Here is a 14,108-nt window from a genome sequence, read left to right as displayed (position 1 = left end):
TCAACATTAAATGTTCATGTTTACATATGCATGCATTTTATATCCTCCAGGAAGGATTATTGTAACTCACCGTATCTTGGCGTGGCTAAATCCTCCTTACCCCGCCTTAAACTGATACAAATGCTGCCGCCATGGCTTCTTACTGGAACTAGAAAGAGGGAACATATTTTTCCTGCTCTTCACTTCATTGGTTGCCGGTCGAATACAGTGTTAAGTTCGAGGTTTTGTTGTATGTGTATAAGGGGTTAAATGGCCAGACTCCTCACTACATTACAGATCTTCTTCTCCACCGGAAATGTTCTAGGCCCTTAAGGTCTTCAAACAGGTTAATGCTGACTGTGCCACAATCTCGCTTGAACTAAAAGGCTGATAGTGCCTTTTCTGTTGCTGCTCAACATCTTTGGAATGATTTGCCGGAACACATACGGCAGTCTTCCAATGTTGATAGCTTTAAATCCTCACTGAAGACTTATTTTTTTCTCTCTGACTTTTGGTTCAATGTAATTTTTATGAATTTGTGTGTGTTCCTGTGAGTTTATGTATTTTTATTTTCTAAAGTTGTAAGATTGGGCAACAAGTCTTTGCTCAGCAGTGGCTGTTTTAAATGTGCTCTAGAAATAAAAGTGCCTTGCCTTGCCTTAAAGATTTTTATTTTTTTTATAGGCCTAGGTGTTGTTTATTTATAAATTCACAAAATTATTTCTAAGATCACTTAAAGTTTGTGAAAGAATATTGTTATGACAAATTGCCATCCATAGACTCGGTATAATACATGTTCTAAAACTGATCTGAATGAAAATTCAAACCTTTCAGTGAAGACCAGGACCGTATACAGGGTTTTATAAATACTGAGGTCCCAAAAGCTTGCTAGGGGCTACATAAATGTGCATTTTAATATATTGGAATTAAGGTCAAATACATGTAATTTATTTATTTGTCAGTACCTGCTCTTCTTCTCTTCTCCATCATCTTCTTTCTTTCTTTTTCTTTCAGTCTCCTTATTATGACTTGTATCTCTTCCCTTCCAGTGCTGAGCTTTGATTGATACTGTCTTTTCGTCTGTCAGTGAAGAAGGTAAACAAAGCTGAAAGCTATTTGTTTCATGGATCATTACATTTACTGAAGGCTAAGGTACACAATATGTGCACATTCATTGTGCCTAATATGATGAGAAGGGCTTCGTTAATGTTTCTTGTCTTGTCACATTGACAGTTTTTTATCCTCCACATTTTTACATTTTACATTGACAAATTACATGAATCACGCAAATTAAAGGCTATTTTTAATTCAAAATTGCAGAATTAGACAAAAGTTTATTAGTTTGCACCCATTATTATTTATGTCGGTCTTTTAACATTTCTATAATAAAACAGTAGTCAAATATTAATGTTTAGTTTATCTACTTGCATCTTATCTCGTACTTTATAACCGTTGTCACTCTGTCTGGATTTCTTGCTCAGCAGCTTCTGTGAACAATAAGCCCCGCCCACTGTGATTTGATTGGTCATCTCAACCCTGTTGACAGTGACGAGCGCTGTTAGACTGAGGCGCTCAGACGAGAAGGACGGGTATCCTGGCGTCGTTCAATATCCTTGCAGAACCAAAGTAGAGTTAAGATCTGGCAATTATTTCACGACCTTTATTATATACTTCTATTATATACACAAAAATGTCGAGGTCCGGACCTCATTGGTGAGTATACGGCCCTAGAAGAGACTGAAATTAGCTAAAAATCTCTTGTGACGTGACGTCAGTTTTTTTGTCTGTCTTTCTCCGGCTCTGACTGACGCACTGCGCATGCGCTTACTGTTTGTTTGCATTCAGACTGCACGTAATACACATGTAAACTAATATGCGCATTGAATTGCAAAGTTTAGGGTTCATATAAACAGAGCTTTCAAATGTACTATTTGTTACTAAGATGCTTTAACGACCGTGTAAGAGTTTGAATGACTGAAATTGTGGAGTATTTTCGCTGGATGCTGGATATTTTCAGTCAGTGTGTTGTTGCCACACGTGAAAGATGACCATGAACCAGCTTGAGATATGAGGTATTTAACTACTTATAACACATTGTGTGCTCAGGTTTAGTGTTAATATGTAATAAACACGGAATCTTCTTAGTTTCTAATGTAAGAATTGATGTTAGTTGATTAACGTTAAGAATAATGGTCCATAATGTAGAGCTAGCCTATATAAGGCTAGTGCTAGGCTAAGGCTAGAGCTGAATTTAGTCTTTAATTTGATTAGTATATATTTGAAGGGTTAAGATGCAAAAGCCTCTAAGTGCCATCTGAAATTTTGAAATGCTAATTACCTATTAATTGTCATTTAAGTGAAATTACTGAACTTAAATATACAAGCTTTATAAAAATGATCATTCTAGAAGAAAATATCAGATGGCACTTAGAGGCTTTTGCATCTGAACTCTTCATATATATATATGGACTATGGATAGATATATACACTAATCACACTCACACAGAGTATGCTTGTATGCACATAGCTGTCTAGTTACTGATTTACTGTAATCTGGATAACGCATTACAAGATTCCCTAAAATTAAGTAGGCTAGTAGTTCATTTAATTGAATAGAAAAAAGCAGTAGTTAATTGAGTAGAGTTTTCTCAGCATTTATTGTTAAACACACTTTAATTATTTGAATTATATCACCCAGTCATGGATTACTGTCTCTGGAAGGCTTTTGTCTCTCAAACACATTAAAATGTAAAAATTCACATCATTTTATTTGTATGCAATGCAGGGATTCCCCACCCCCCCTCCACCCCCTTTTTCCCCCCAGCTAAACCTCTTTGTCTTAATATATTTAGTTGAAGATTACCCTGAGATTTTAAGCAAACATGTTAGGTCAACAATACAATTAAGACAATGATAATAATAATAATAATAATAATAATAGATAAAATTAAATTAAGTTAAAAGTACAATATGTAAGATTTTTGTAATAAAATATCCAAAATCACTTGCACAGTGTGATATATTTCCTGCAGTTGTGTACTTTCAATATTCCAAAAGTTCCCAAAGATTTTTAATTTCAGAGTAATTCCAATTTTAGATAATGGCTCGTCCTTGTTCACTTGCCATCTGTCAATGACGTAATACCGTAAAACTTCAAATAATAGCCGAGTCCCAAATAGATGCCTGTCTCTTTAAAGCCTCTGTTATACTCCAGTTTGGACGCGTACACGACAGCTGCGCACAGCTCGGACGCGGACTACTTGTATTTATACTTTCTGCTGAGGTCCGCTCGGTAAACGCGTTAAACGCATGCGCAGTAGATCGGTCTGGCCAGTATAATCGATAATATATTAAATATTTATAGTTTATGTTTGCATTTATGTCAAAACATAGACACTTTCAAACATCAAAATGACATTTATTAATATGTATTCTTGTCAAAATGACATATAAACATCTTTTCCTATTCTATTTTGCCTGGAAACGCTTCCAACAGGCTTGCGTGAAAAATAGGCATTGGTTCTATTTCTAGAATGCACGCGTTTTCCGTTTTTTTAAATTCGGCGTCCATGTTATTTCCATCTCTTTCGCGGTTTTAACCTAATGAACGCGCGCCCTTGGTCCGCGCGGTCACAAAAAATGGGAGGCACGCGCCAGTCCGCAACGAGCCTCCGCGCGCACCCCCGATGACGATTTTTACGTCACGCGGACCCTTGCGGACCCTCGCGCCATCGCGGTCGCGGAAAGTATAACAGAGGCTTTACATGCCTGGTGTGGCTACAGGTTTGGATAAATAAAGGCCAGTCTCAAATAGAGGCCCGGTCTGTTCGGGTTGTATTTAATCTTCTAAAACCCATCAGATCGTCTGTTTAAGCCAGTTCTATGGAGCAGATTGCGCACGCAAGAGAGCCCTGCGCATCTGGGCGGGAGCTGTTAGCGCAAACAAGGCAGGCAGAGTTAGCGGAGGAGAGGGAGAAGTGGAGGAGAGCGAGGAGGAGGAGGAGGAATTCACCAATGAACTTGTAGTTGAGGATCGTGGTGATGATGATAGTGATGAATAGGGTCCTTTTGTATCACATGATTGCAGTTGTTTTACTGGGTAGCCTTCATTCTTTCTTGTTGATGTGTTTCTGGCAACTAGTTCATAGGCTCAATGGATATTACCTGTATCTTGTATTGTTCAGCCCATGGCTGTCACATCGTTTCGTTTTTTTATGCTGCCAATAATCTAAAGGGGGTCGCACACCGTACGAGAAGCGCAGCGCCGCGTCGCGTCTATGACAACTCGAAGTATCGCACACCAGACGTGCACTCTGTCAGTTTATGGCCAGCAATACAGTTATGTCTATGGATATTATGGTATTAAGATCATGTCTGTGCTATGTTATGATTGTACTGTACAATTTAATACAATCGTTGCTTAGTCTGCAGTCTGAATTCACTTTACCTCAGAGCGTCCGTTAACTGAATGAATTGAGAATATCACCTGAAAATCCGATAACATCAGCAATTTTCATTCAAGCAGCTGATTTCTGTTAATGAATGTAAAACTGAATGTAGGCTATATTGCAGCTCAGGGTGAAGTCAGTATATACATTAATGACGAGTTGAGACAATGTACACTCATAGAGAATAATGTGTTCGAATTTTAAAGACGTGGCGCTGTGCTTCTCGTCGGGTTTGCGAACCCCCTTTAGACATACGGAACTATAGTAGGCTAATTCTTACATTAACTGATTTGTTAAACACAAACACAGATATGGTAACCTCCTTCTGTCATGCTCATCTCAACACTAAATTAAAGGCCTGTCTCATATAGACGCCTGTCTCAAATACAAGCCGGTGCAGTTCGGCGATTTGGGAAAATAAAAGCCTGGGCTATTATTTAAAGTTTTATGGTATCCGCGTTATCCCTGGTTTCTGCTGGTACTGCCATAGTAACCATGGCGACAGACGTGGACAACTGTGTTACGTCTAGCGGCACGCTCACACTGCTGTTGTTTCGTTCAAACAATATGGACCATGGCAAGCAGACTTTGGGACAAAAGGAGAACTAAAACGAGGATCAATATCAGGGTGCCGTTTTTGAGATGCTGAGATTTTGTACATAAAACTAATCAATGTTATATAGCTCAACATGATGAAATGTTAGAATATGATCAGTATGTTATTCTAATGTTGATCTAGCTTACTTCTAGTCTCATACAGCCAACAAACTAACACAGAATAACATTATAACTGTCAACACACTCAAATGCAGTTTAGTATGATAGTGTAACGTTAGACCAAGTGAAACAGCGCTGCGTTACTTCACAAATTTAACTTGTCAAATAAACTGACCTGTGTGAGTAGTAATTCAAAACTTGCGGGTAGTTCGGTAGAATGAAATTTCCTTTTTCCTTTATATCCGCGGGATTCGCGTGTGCCGCTGATATCTGCCTCTTATTAGCACTCGCACCCTGCTTCATACCACAGTAATGTTAAAAACATCAATGTATTCACTCATCCATAAACATTATTAGATCCATCGGCATGACGACAAGTTCCATAATTCCGGTTATGCGTCATCAATCTACGCCTTTGTTATTGTAAGAGGTTAGTGACCCCTAGCTGCGAAATTTTTTTTTTACATATTGTAGCTTTAATGGATTTTTGATGTTGGTTAATAGTCACATGACATGCAGGTACACAAATAATATATTTAATCATTTTCAGTGTTTCCCACAGAATTAGATTCTATTTGCGGTGGTGTGGTGTTTGGGGACCGGGGACCGGGGGAGGGTGATTAAGTTAATATATATATATATATATATATATATATATATATATATATATATATATATATATATATATATATATATATATAATGTTTATATATACATCATATATATAAACTTTATATATATATCATATATTTTTATTGACAAGTACACATTCCCATTGCCAACAGTTAGTGTCAGATAACTTAAAGACTTTGCCATTGCTACACTTTCTATGCTATGACTGCTCCACAGACTTTTTGTTGCAAATTTTGCTCACACACAAACCTGGAACTGGACACACACACACACACACACACACACACACACACACACACACACACACACACACACACACACACACACACACACACACACACACACACACACACACACACAAACTCACAAACTTACTGACACACTCAAACACACACACTCAAACACAGGCTCACACACACACACACACACATTCAAAAAGACTCACACACACACAGATTCAAACACAGACACACACTCACACACACTCAGACCCAAACACATACTCACTCAGACACACACAGGCTCACACACACACACCAAACTGGACCTGGAGGTGGACACACACAGACTCAGACACACACACACACACACACACACGCACACCTGGGGCCTCATGTACAAAGACTTGCGTTGAATTCATACTAAAACATTGCGTACGGACAAAGCTGTAAATGTGCGTACGCACAAAAAAACCCAGATGTATGAATCTCTGCGTACGAAGGATCCCACGCATATTCTCTTTGTACATCCCAGTTAACGTAAATTTGAGCGCACATGCACGAGCACAACGCCCCACCCAGTCTCCTCCCTTAATTAAATTAATTTAAATATGGTAATGAGTCCACTTTGGCAAAAGAAACAGTAAGAAAATGGTGACAAGAAACGAAACTTTACAGAAAGTGAATTGGAGGTGCTACTATCGGAGGTAGAAACGGAAAAAAAAAGTTTTATTTTGAAGTTTGTCCTCCAGAATTAATAACAAAATGAAAAAAATATGAGTGGGAAAGTTTGGCTGATGTCGTCAATGCGGTGGGATCTGAAAGTCACACTGTAGAGTAGACTGAGTACAGTTGAGAAACTTTTTTGCGTTTTGATTTTTTCATACAAAAATAGACACTGAAAAGTTGAGACACCAATTTATAATGATGTGAAGGTAACTAACCATTCATTGAAAATATTACAAATAAAGACAAATAAAGAAAATAACAATTGGGCAACATTTTTGTTTATTCATCCATTTATAGGCTACTCATTCATTTTATTTAAATTAGCACTGGTTAAAATGTATACAGCAGGAACAAGATATGTAGCAATATTTATTAATAATACACAGTTTAAATATCACAAATATCACATTTTATTTTCATTTGTGTCCTATGCTGGTCCTATTACGGCGTTTAAACTGTTATCATAACACTGAACAACTAAACAGTGTTTCCTAATAGAACTCTATCGGGGGTACAGTTGACGTGTCTCAACTGTAGCCTACACATGTCTCAACTGTACAAAGTCTACCCTAAATGACCTTAAAAAGAAATGGTCTGATATAAAGGTGGACATTAAACCAAAGCTGTCATTGCCATAGACTAAGGGTTGTATCAGTTTGCATATGCTTTTATATGTTCTTACTTAATTGCAAAATTTATAGAAGAATATTCCCATAAGGCGTGTGACAATATATGACAATTATTTTATAAATAGCAAATTAATAGTAATGCTTCCCACGGTTGGTGGTGCGATAGACTTGTAGAACAATTCGTTGTGTAATGTTTGCAACTTCACTTTATTGCCTGTAAGAGTCGCCAACGGACAAAAACAATGAGAAATGTACGTACGCCAGACATGAAATTGGCGTGGAGGAACGCACATTCTCGCGTTAATTTCACTGTTAGTACATCCGACCGTGAGCGTGAAAGCTGGCGTACGCAAAGTTTTGTGCGTACGCAAGATTGATAAATGAGGCCCCTGGAGATTGAGGTGGACAAAAACCAACACACACCAACCTGAATCTGGAGATAATAATAATATAATGTCTAGTCTGGTGGCTGTGATATGAACCTACCAACGTCCGTTGCAATGATTTTTGGAATGACTGATCGCGAGAGGAACAAATTATGTTTTAGTCGCATAACATCGGTTAATAGAAACGCCGTCATTTCGCAAAAGTTGTAACGGATATTTAGAAAAAAAAAATCGCAAAAGTTTTGCGCGAATCTGTAATGAAACGCGACCGCGCTTAACATCTAGGCAACTTCTCAGAGTTATGTTGAGCAACAGTGTTCATTATACTAACCATTCAACTCCGGATTGATTCTGGAATCTTCGCTGGGGCAATAAGCATTAAGCACCGGCAACAATCCGCCCTCTACATGCTCATGTTTTGATTCAGCTCGTGCGGTAAGAGAAGGAGGGGCTAGTCGTGCCTCCATTGTCAGTTTGTGAGAGAGAGGGGGAGCAAGCAGCGCGAATAAAATACAATTTTACCCATATTAAATAAATCTGAATCAATCCGTGACGGTCAGCGTTGATATGTGGCGGGCCGCCACAAATTAATGAATGTATGGGAAACCCTGATTTTTACTAAGTGTTTTTATTTTAAAATTATTCAATTTAATTAAAAAACGTTGGGTTGAGACTTTTGAGATAATGACGCTGGGTTGATTCAACCCAATTTTGATTGAAAATCGTTCTTAATCTGTAACACAACGCTGCTGGGTTGGGAACGCGGATGTGAAAGGGAACATGCATTTCACGTTAACAACACGAACGACATCAGTGAGAGAAGCCATTTTCTCAGCGTCTTCAGGTGGAAGCAAGTGGTTTATGGTAAGTAAAGATAATAAATTAAAGTCCTTATCATTTTTTTTTTCCCCCAAGATTATGTTGAGGTTTCTTTGAATGCGGAAAAAGCAAGAAAAATATTTATATGGGAATATTCGTGGTTTTAACAACTTAACGGCCTCTTTTATTGAACTGAAGAGACACTTTTAATATAGTGGGTTTCTTATGTCATGTTTACAAGTTTTTTTTTTTAAGTATGTTGACTGAGGGTTATCAACAGATTTACATTTAATTATTTTTATTAACCCGAATGTAATGAATTTAGTTTCCCTAAAGGAAATGAAACAGCAATATGTAAAAAAAGGTTGAATTATGTATATGCTGATAATTGTTAAAATTAATGTTTTGCATGTAATATTTCAGACTTGTTGCGCATTGTGTGTTCATTTTGCCTGCGCCGGGAGTAATTGACACTTGAGGATTTTCTCAGCTTCTTCAGAACAGAGGAAAAGACGGTTTATGGTAAGGAAAGGTTAAAATTCCTCGTTGTTATCAATTGTTTTTTAATTAAGGCTATAACTATGTTTGTTTTGTCTCCTGCCTGTTTACTTTAAATTCTTATTAGTGCTGGGCAACGATTAACCGCGATTAATTGCATCCAAAATAAAAGTTTGTGTTTACATAATATATGTGTGGGTACTGTGTATAACTATTTTGTATATACAGTGAGGAAAATAAGTATTTGAACACCCTGCTATTTTGCAAGTTCTCCCACTTGGAAATCATGGAGGGGTCTGTAATTGTCATCGTAGGTGCATGTCCGCTGTGAGAGACATAATCTAAAAAAAAAAATCCAGAAATCACAATATATGATTTTTTAACTATTTATTTGTATGATACAGCTGCAAATAAGTATTTGAACACCTGTCTATCAGCTAGAATTCTGACCCTCAAAGACCTGTTAGTCTGCCTTTAAAATGTCCACCTCCACTCCATTTATTATCCTAAATTAGATGCACCTGTTTGAGGTCGTTAGCTGCATAAAGACACCTGTCCACCCCATACAATCAGTAAGAATCCAACTACTAACATGGCCAAGACCAAAGAGCTGTCCAAAGACACTAGAGACAAAATTGTACACCTCCACAAGGCTGGAAAGGGCTACGGGGAAATTGCCAAGCAGCTTGGTGAAAAAAGGTCCTCTGTTGGAGCAATCATTAGAAAATGGAAGAAGCTAAATATGACTGTCAATCTCCCTCGGACTGGGGCTCCATGCAAGATCTCACCTCGTGGGGTCTCAATGATCCTAAGAAAGGTGAGAAATCAGCCCAGAACTACACGGGAGGAGCTAGTCAATGACCTGAAAAGAGCTGGGACCACCGTTTCCAAGCTTACTATTGGTAATTCACTAGACGTCATGGTTTGAAATCATGCATGGCACGGAAGGTTCCCCTGCTTAAACCAGCACGTCAAGGCCCGTCTTAAGTTTGCCAATGACCATTTGGATGATCCAGAGGAGTCATGGGAGAAAGTCATGTGGTCAGATGAGACCAAAATAGAACTTTTTGGCCATAATTCCACTAAACGTGTTTGGAGGAAGAAGAATGATGAGTACCATCCCAAGAACACCATCCCTACTGTGAAGCATGGGGGTGGTAGCATCATGCTTTGGGGGTGTTTTTCTGCACATGGTACAGGGCGACTGCACTGTATTAAGGAGAGGATGACCGGGGACATGTATTGCGGGATTTTGGGGAACAACCTCCTTCCCTCAGTTAGAGCATTGAAGATGGGTCGAGGCTGGGTCTTCCAACATGACAATGACCCGAAGCACACAGCCAGGATAACCAAGGAGTGGCTCTGTAAGAAGCATATCAAGGTTCTGGCGTGGCCTAGCCAGTCTCCAGACCTAAACCCAATAGAGAATCTTTGGAGGGAGCTCAAACTCCGTGTTTCTCAGCGACAGCCCAGAAACCTGACTGATCTAGAGAAGATCTGTGTGGAGGAGTGGGCCAAAATCCCTCCTGCAGTGTGTGCAAACCTGGTGAAAAACTACAGGAAACGTTTGACCTCTGTAATTGCAAACAAAGGCTACTGTACCAAATATTAACATTGATTTTCTCAGGTGTTCAAATACTTATTTGCAGCTGTATCATACAAATAAATAGTTAAAAAATCATACATTGTGATTTCTGGATTTTTTTTTTTAGATTATGTCTCACAGTGGACATGCACCTACGATGACAATTTCAGACCCCTCCATGATTTCTAAGTGGGAGAACTTGCAAAATAGCAGGGTGTTCAAATACTTATTTTCCTCACTGTATAAATATACATGAATGTATATATTTAAGCAATATTTGCATGTATACACTGAATATATATTTATACATAATTTATATTATATATAAATATTTTAAATATAAATTACACATTTTTCTTAAATATATACATGCATATGTGTTTATATACAAAATAATTATACACCGTACACACACATGTATTATTTAAACACAAACTTTTATTCTGGATACGATTGATCACAATTAATCGTTGCCCAGCACTAATTTTTATGCAACAGTATACCTTCTTTTTCACATTATATATTAAATCATTGATGTCCGTGTTATTCATTGCAGAACTCAAACCGACTGGAGAGGAGTCATCTTTCTTGATCTTCCATTTCTTAAAGGAACAGTTCACACAAAAATAATTTACTCGCCATCATCACATTCCAAACACACAAGACTTTTGTCCACGTTCGGAACACAAATGAAGATCTTTTTAATATTATCACAATTTTTTTGTTGATCCATTTACAGTCTAGATCAGTGGTCGGGAACCTATGGCTCGCGAGCCACATGATTTTTGCCAAAGAGCCAGGTGTGGTCACTCACCCTTTATCAACGGGTGCTTGGCTTTGCAAAGAGACATTTTGAAACATTTCACCCGCTGGTCCTTTCACCTTTGCCGCAGAGACCCTTTATGTCCTATAAATGTCATATTTTTGATAATCCGCGCAGATTTCAGTTGATGATTCTGTTTAAAGTTGTTAATAACAAAACATGAATGAATGAGAAAGAAAAGAGCAGGATGTGCTTTATATTGAAAAGAAATATTAAAAGCGTGATAAGTCGCGAAAAAGAACTGAATTCTACTATTCAGGATGCTGTGCGCGTGTAACCAAGGTTACTAATGCTCATATCAAACCTATGGGGAAAAAAAGACAAAAGTAAGATTTACATATAAATATTTTATTGCTTTATTTTAATGTTTAAGATGTTTATATATAGCACATTTAATGCACATAGTGCTTTACATAGTAAAGGAATTATAATAATGATAAAATAATCACAACATATACATAAGTAATACACCAGCCTGCATCCAAGGACCTGCTGTCCCAAACTCATGTCTGAGTGCATGCGTAAACTCGCTTCCCAATTCTCTCAACTCTTCCAACCAGACAGTCCTAACCAAAAAATAAACAAAATCGTAATCAAAATAAAAACAAGGATAATTAAACCAGTTATAAAAAGAAGAAAAGAAGAAAAAGATGATACATAGATGACATAAAGTGCAATCAGTCAGATGTTCAGTGACTCAGTGCTCATTCAGTAAATGCTAAAACACGGCTAAACATATTTGTTTTGAGTCTGAATTTGAATGCAATATGCTGAAAAAAGTCTAATTTGGTCTTAAATGCAGGTCATATTCATCAATGTTAACAACTGTTAAAAACAATTTCATTTAACTGTAAACTGTTTGGCTGTTTATTTGCAATATTTTCTTCTCACGCACACGTTGTTACGTTTGACTGTGTTAACAGTTTTTAATAAATGTGTACCTTTTGATAGTCATTCTGTGTGTGTAAAAGTGATTTTATAATGTATAAGATGGTTCCACTTTATTTTGATAGTCCACTTTAGATATTCTACTAACTATAAGTAACTTTGCAACTACATGTCAACTAACTCTCATTAGAGTATTAGTAGACTGTCAGTAGACTGTTAGGTTAGGGTTAGGGTTTGGGTTAGTAGAAAAAGTTGACTTGTAGTTGCCAAGTTACTTAAGCCCCTTTCACACGGTGCGTTGATCCCGGGAAATTGCCAGAATGCCTTCTGTGTGAACGCAAACACGTCCTGGGATTGATGCCAGGATCGATCCGGGTTAGGGACCTAGTAACATTGCCGGTATCAGTCCCGAAACGTGCTCTGCATGAACAAAAGCCGTAATCAATGCCGTAAGGTGTGTGTCATAGTGATGACGCTGACGCTGGGATCGTTCACCAGCTAGTGAAACGGTATGTAATGCGCAAGTTTATGATCGAATTAGAAAAAAAATGCATTAGCAAGAGAGAAATCGCTAAGACGTTAAGACGCTGGAGACATTACATGTCACATCTATGTCACGGTTCTTTACGGGATGTGGGTGAATGCACGCACAGATTCTGGAAAATTACTGGCAGTGTTCATTTTCATTTTAATGAGATACATGTAAACAAAGATGTACTTGCTTCTTTCATGATGTGCTTTATAGTAAAAATGTATAGCCTTTCTCTGTACAGCAAATATGTACAGTTAACATTAACATGTTAACATTATGTTTCACGTTACATTGTTCTAACAACTTAATGTTTTAATGTTTCAGACCAGATGGAAGTGAAAGCAAAGACAAGAACTGAAGTGAAATTTCAAAGGTAATGATGCTGTAGTTTGTTTCAGCCTGTTGACACCAATAAAACGATTTAATGTGTCAATTTACATAAGATCTCAGACATCACCATAATGAATGAGCTGAAAACAGGGAACTTTCAGTGACAATGAGGCTTTTCAGCTGCTCAGTTTAACATGATGGCCCTGTACTTTTTAAATGCAGATTGGATAAAGATTCACACCTGCAGTGAAGCCCCTCCCACAACAATTCACCAATAAATACTGGGAATATTCCCATCATCCTACAAGAGAAGGACAAACTCCAGGAGTAGCAGCTGAAATCTGTGTGACTATAAAAGATGGAGTTTATTAAAGTGGAGATTGAAGACACGAGTGATCCAGAACCATCAGGAATAAAACATGAAGATATTGAGGAACAAATAGGTTGGTGTCCATTCTTGATTCTTCATTGTTGACTGCTTTGGTAGATGTGAATTAATAAGCAGTTTCTGGATGATAAATGATGGAGAAATACATCTAAATGATCATTACCTTTTTAATCATAACTAGAGGTCGACCGATAGTGGATTTTACAGATACCGATAAGTAGGTTTGACTGTACTTGCAGATAACCGATTAATCAACCAATATTTTTTTAAATGGATACTGGATAAAAAACAAACGCAACACTCCAAGTAAAACAGTGCTGAACTGAAATGTACTAAATGAAATAAATACATAAATATGCATGTATTAAAATGAAAAGTTATACAGAACTAATTCTACAGAAAATAATGTAAACATTAAAATATTACAGGTTTGTTTCTTTAGCTATAACCTAGAAACATACTTACATTTCATAGGTAACACTGATTTGTTAACAAGGATGTATTAG

General features: G+C 37.5%; 1 protein-coding gene across 4 annotated transcripts in view; it reads left to right on the top strand.

Moving 5' to 3' along the window:
- The first annotated feature begins 1,533 nt into the window (after positions 1-1,533).
- LOC308693151 (uncharacterized protein) overlaps positions 1,534-14,108 on the top strand; it is a 29,706-nt gene continuing 17,131 nt past the window's right edge. Inside the window, exons 1-3 of one of the 4 annotated variants that reach the window (XM_081369933.1) lie at positions 1,566-1,692; positions 13,209-13,257; positions 13,437-13,657. In XM_081369933.1, the coding sequence (XP_081226059.1) occupies positions 13,573-13,657 (85 nt within the window). In that variant the 5' untranslated portion in view covers positions 1,566-1,692; positions 13,209-13,257; positions 13,437-13,572. Of the gene's footprint in view, positions 1,693-1,785; positions 2,052-13,208; positions 13,258-13,436; positions 13,658-14,108 lie in introns of those variants that run through there. The other 3 variants (XM_081369934.1, XM_081369932.1, XM_081369931.1) reach the window with 3 other exon arrangements.

Source organism: Scardinius erythrophthalmus (assembly GCF_964197995.2).
Source record: "Scardinius erythrophthalmus genome assembly, chromosome: 7".
Lineage (NCBI taxonomy): Eukaryota > Metazoa > Chordata > Actinopteri > Cypriniformes > Leuciscidae > Scardinius > Scardinius erythrophthalmus.
The sequence above is the reverse complement of the archived record's forward strand: the minus strand, read 5'-3'. Positions and strand labels throughout refer to the sequence as shown.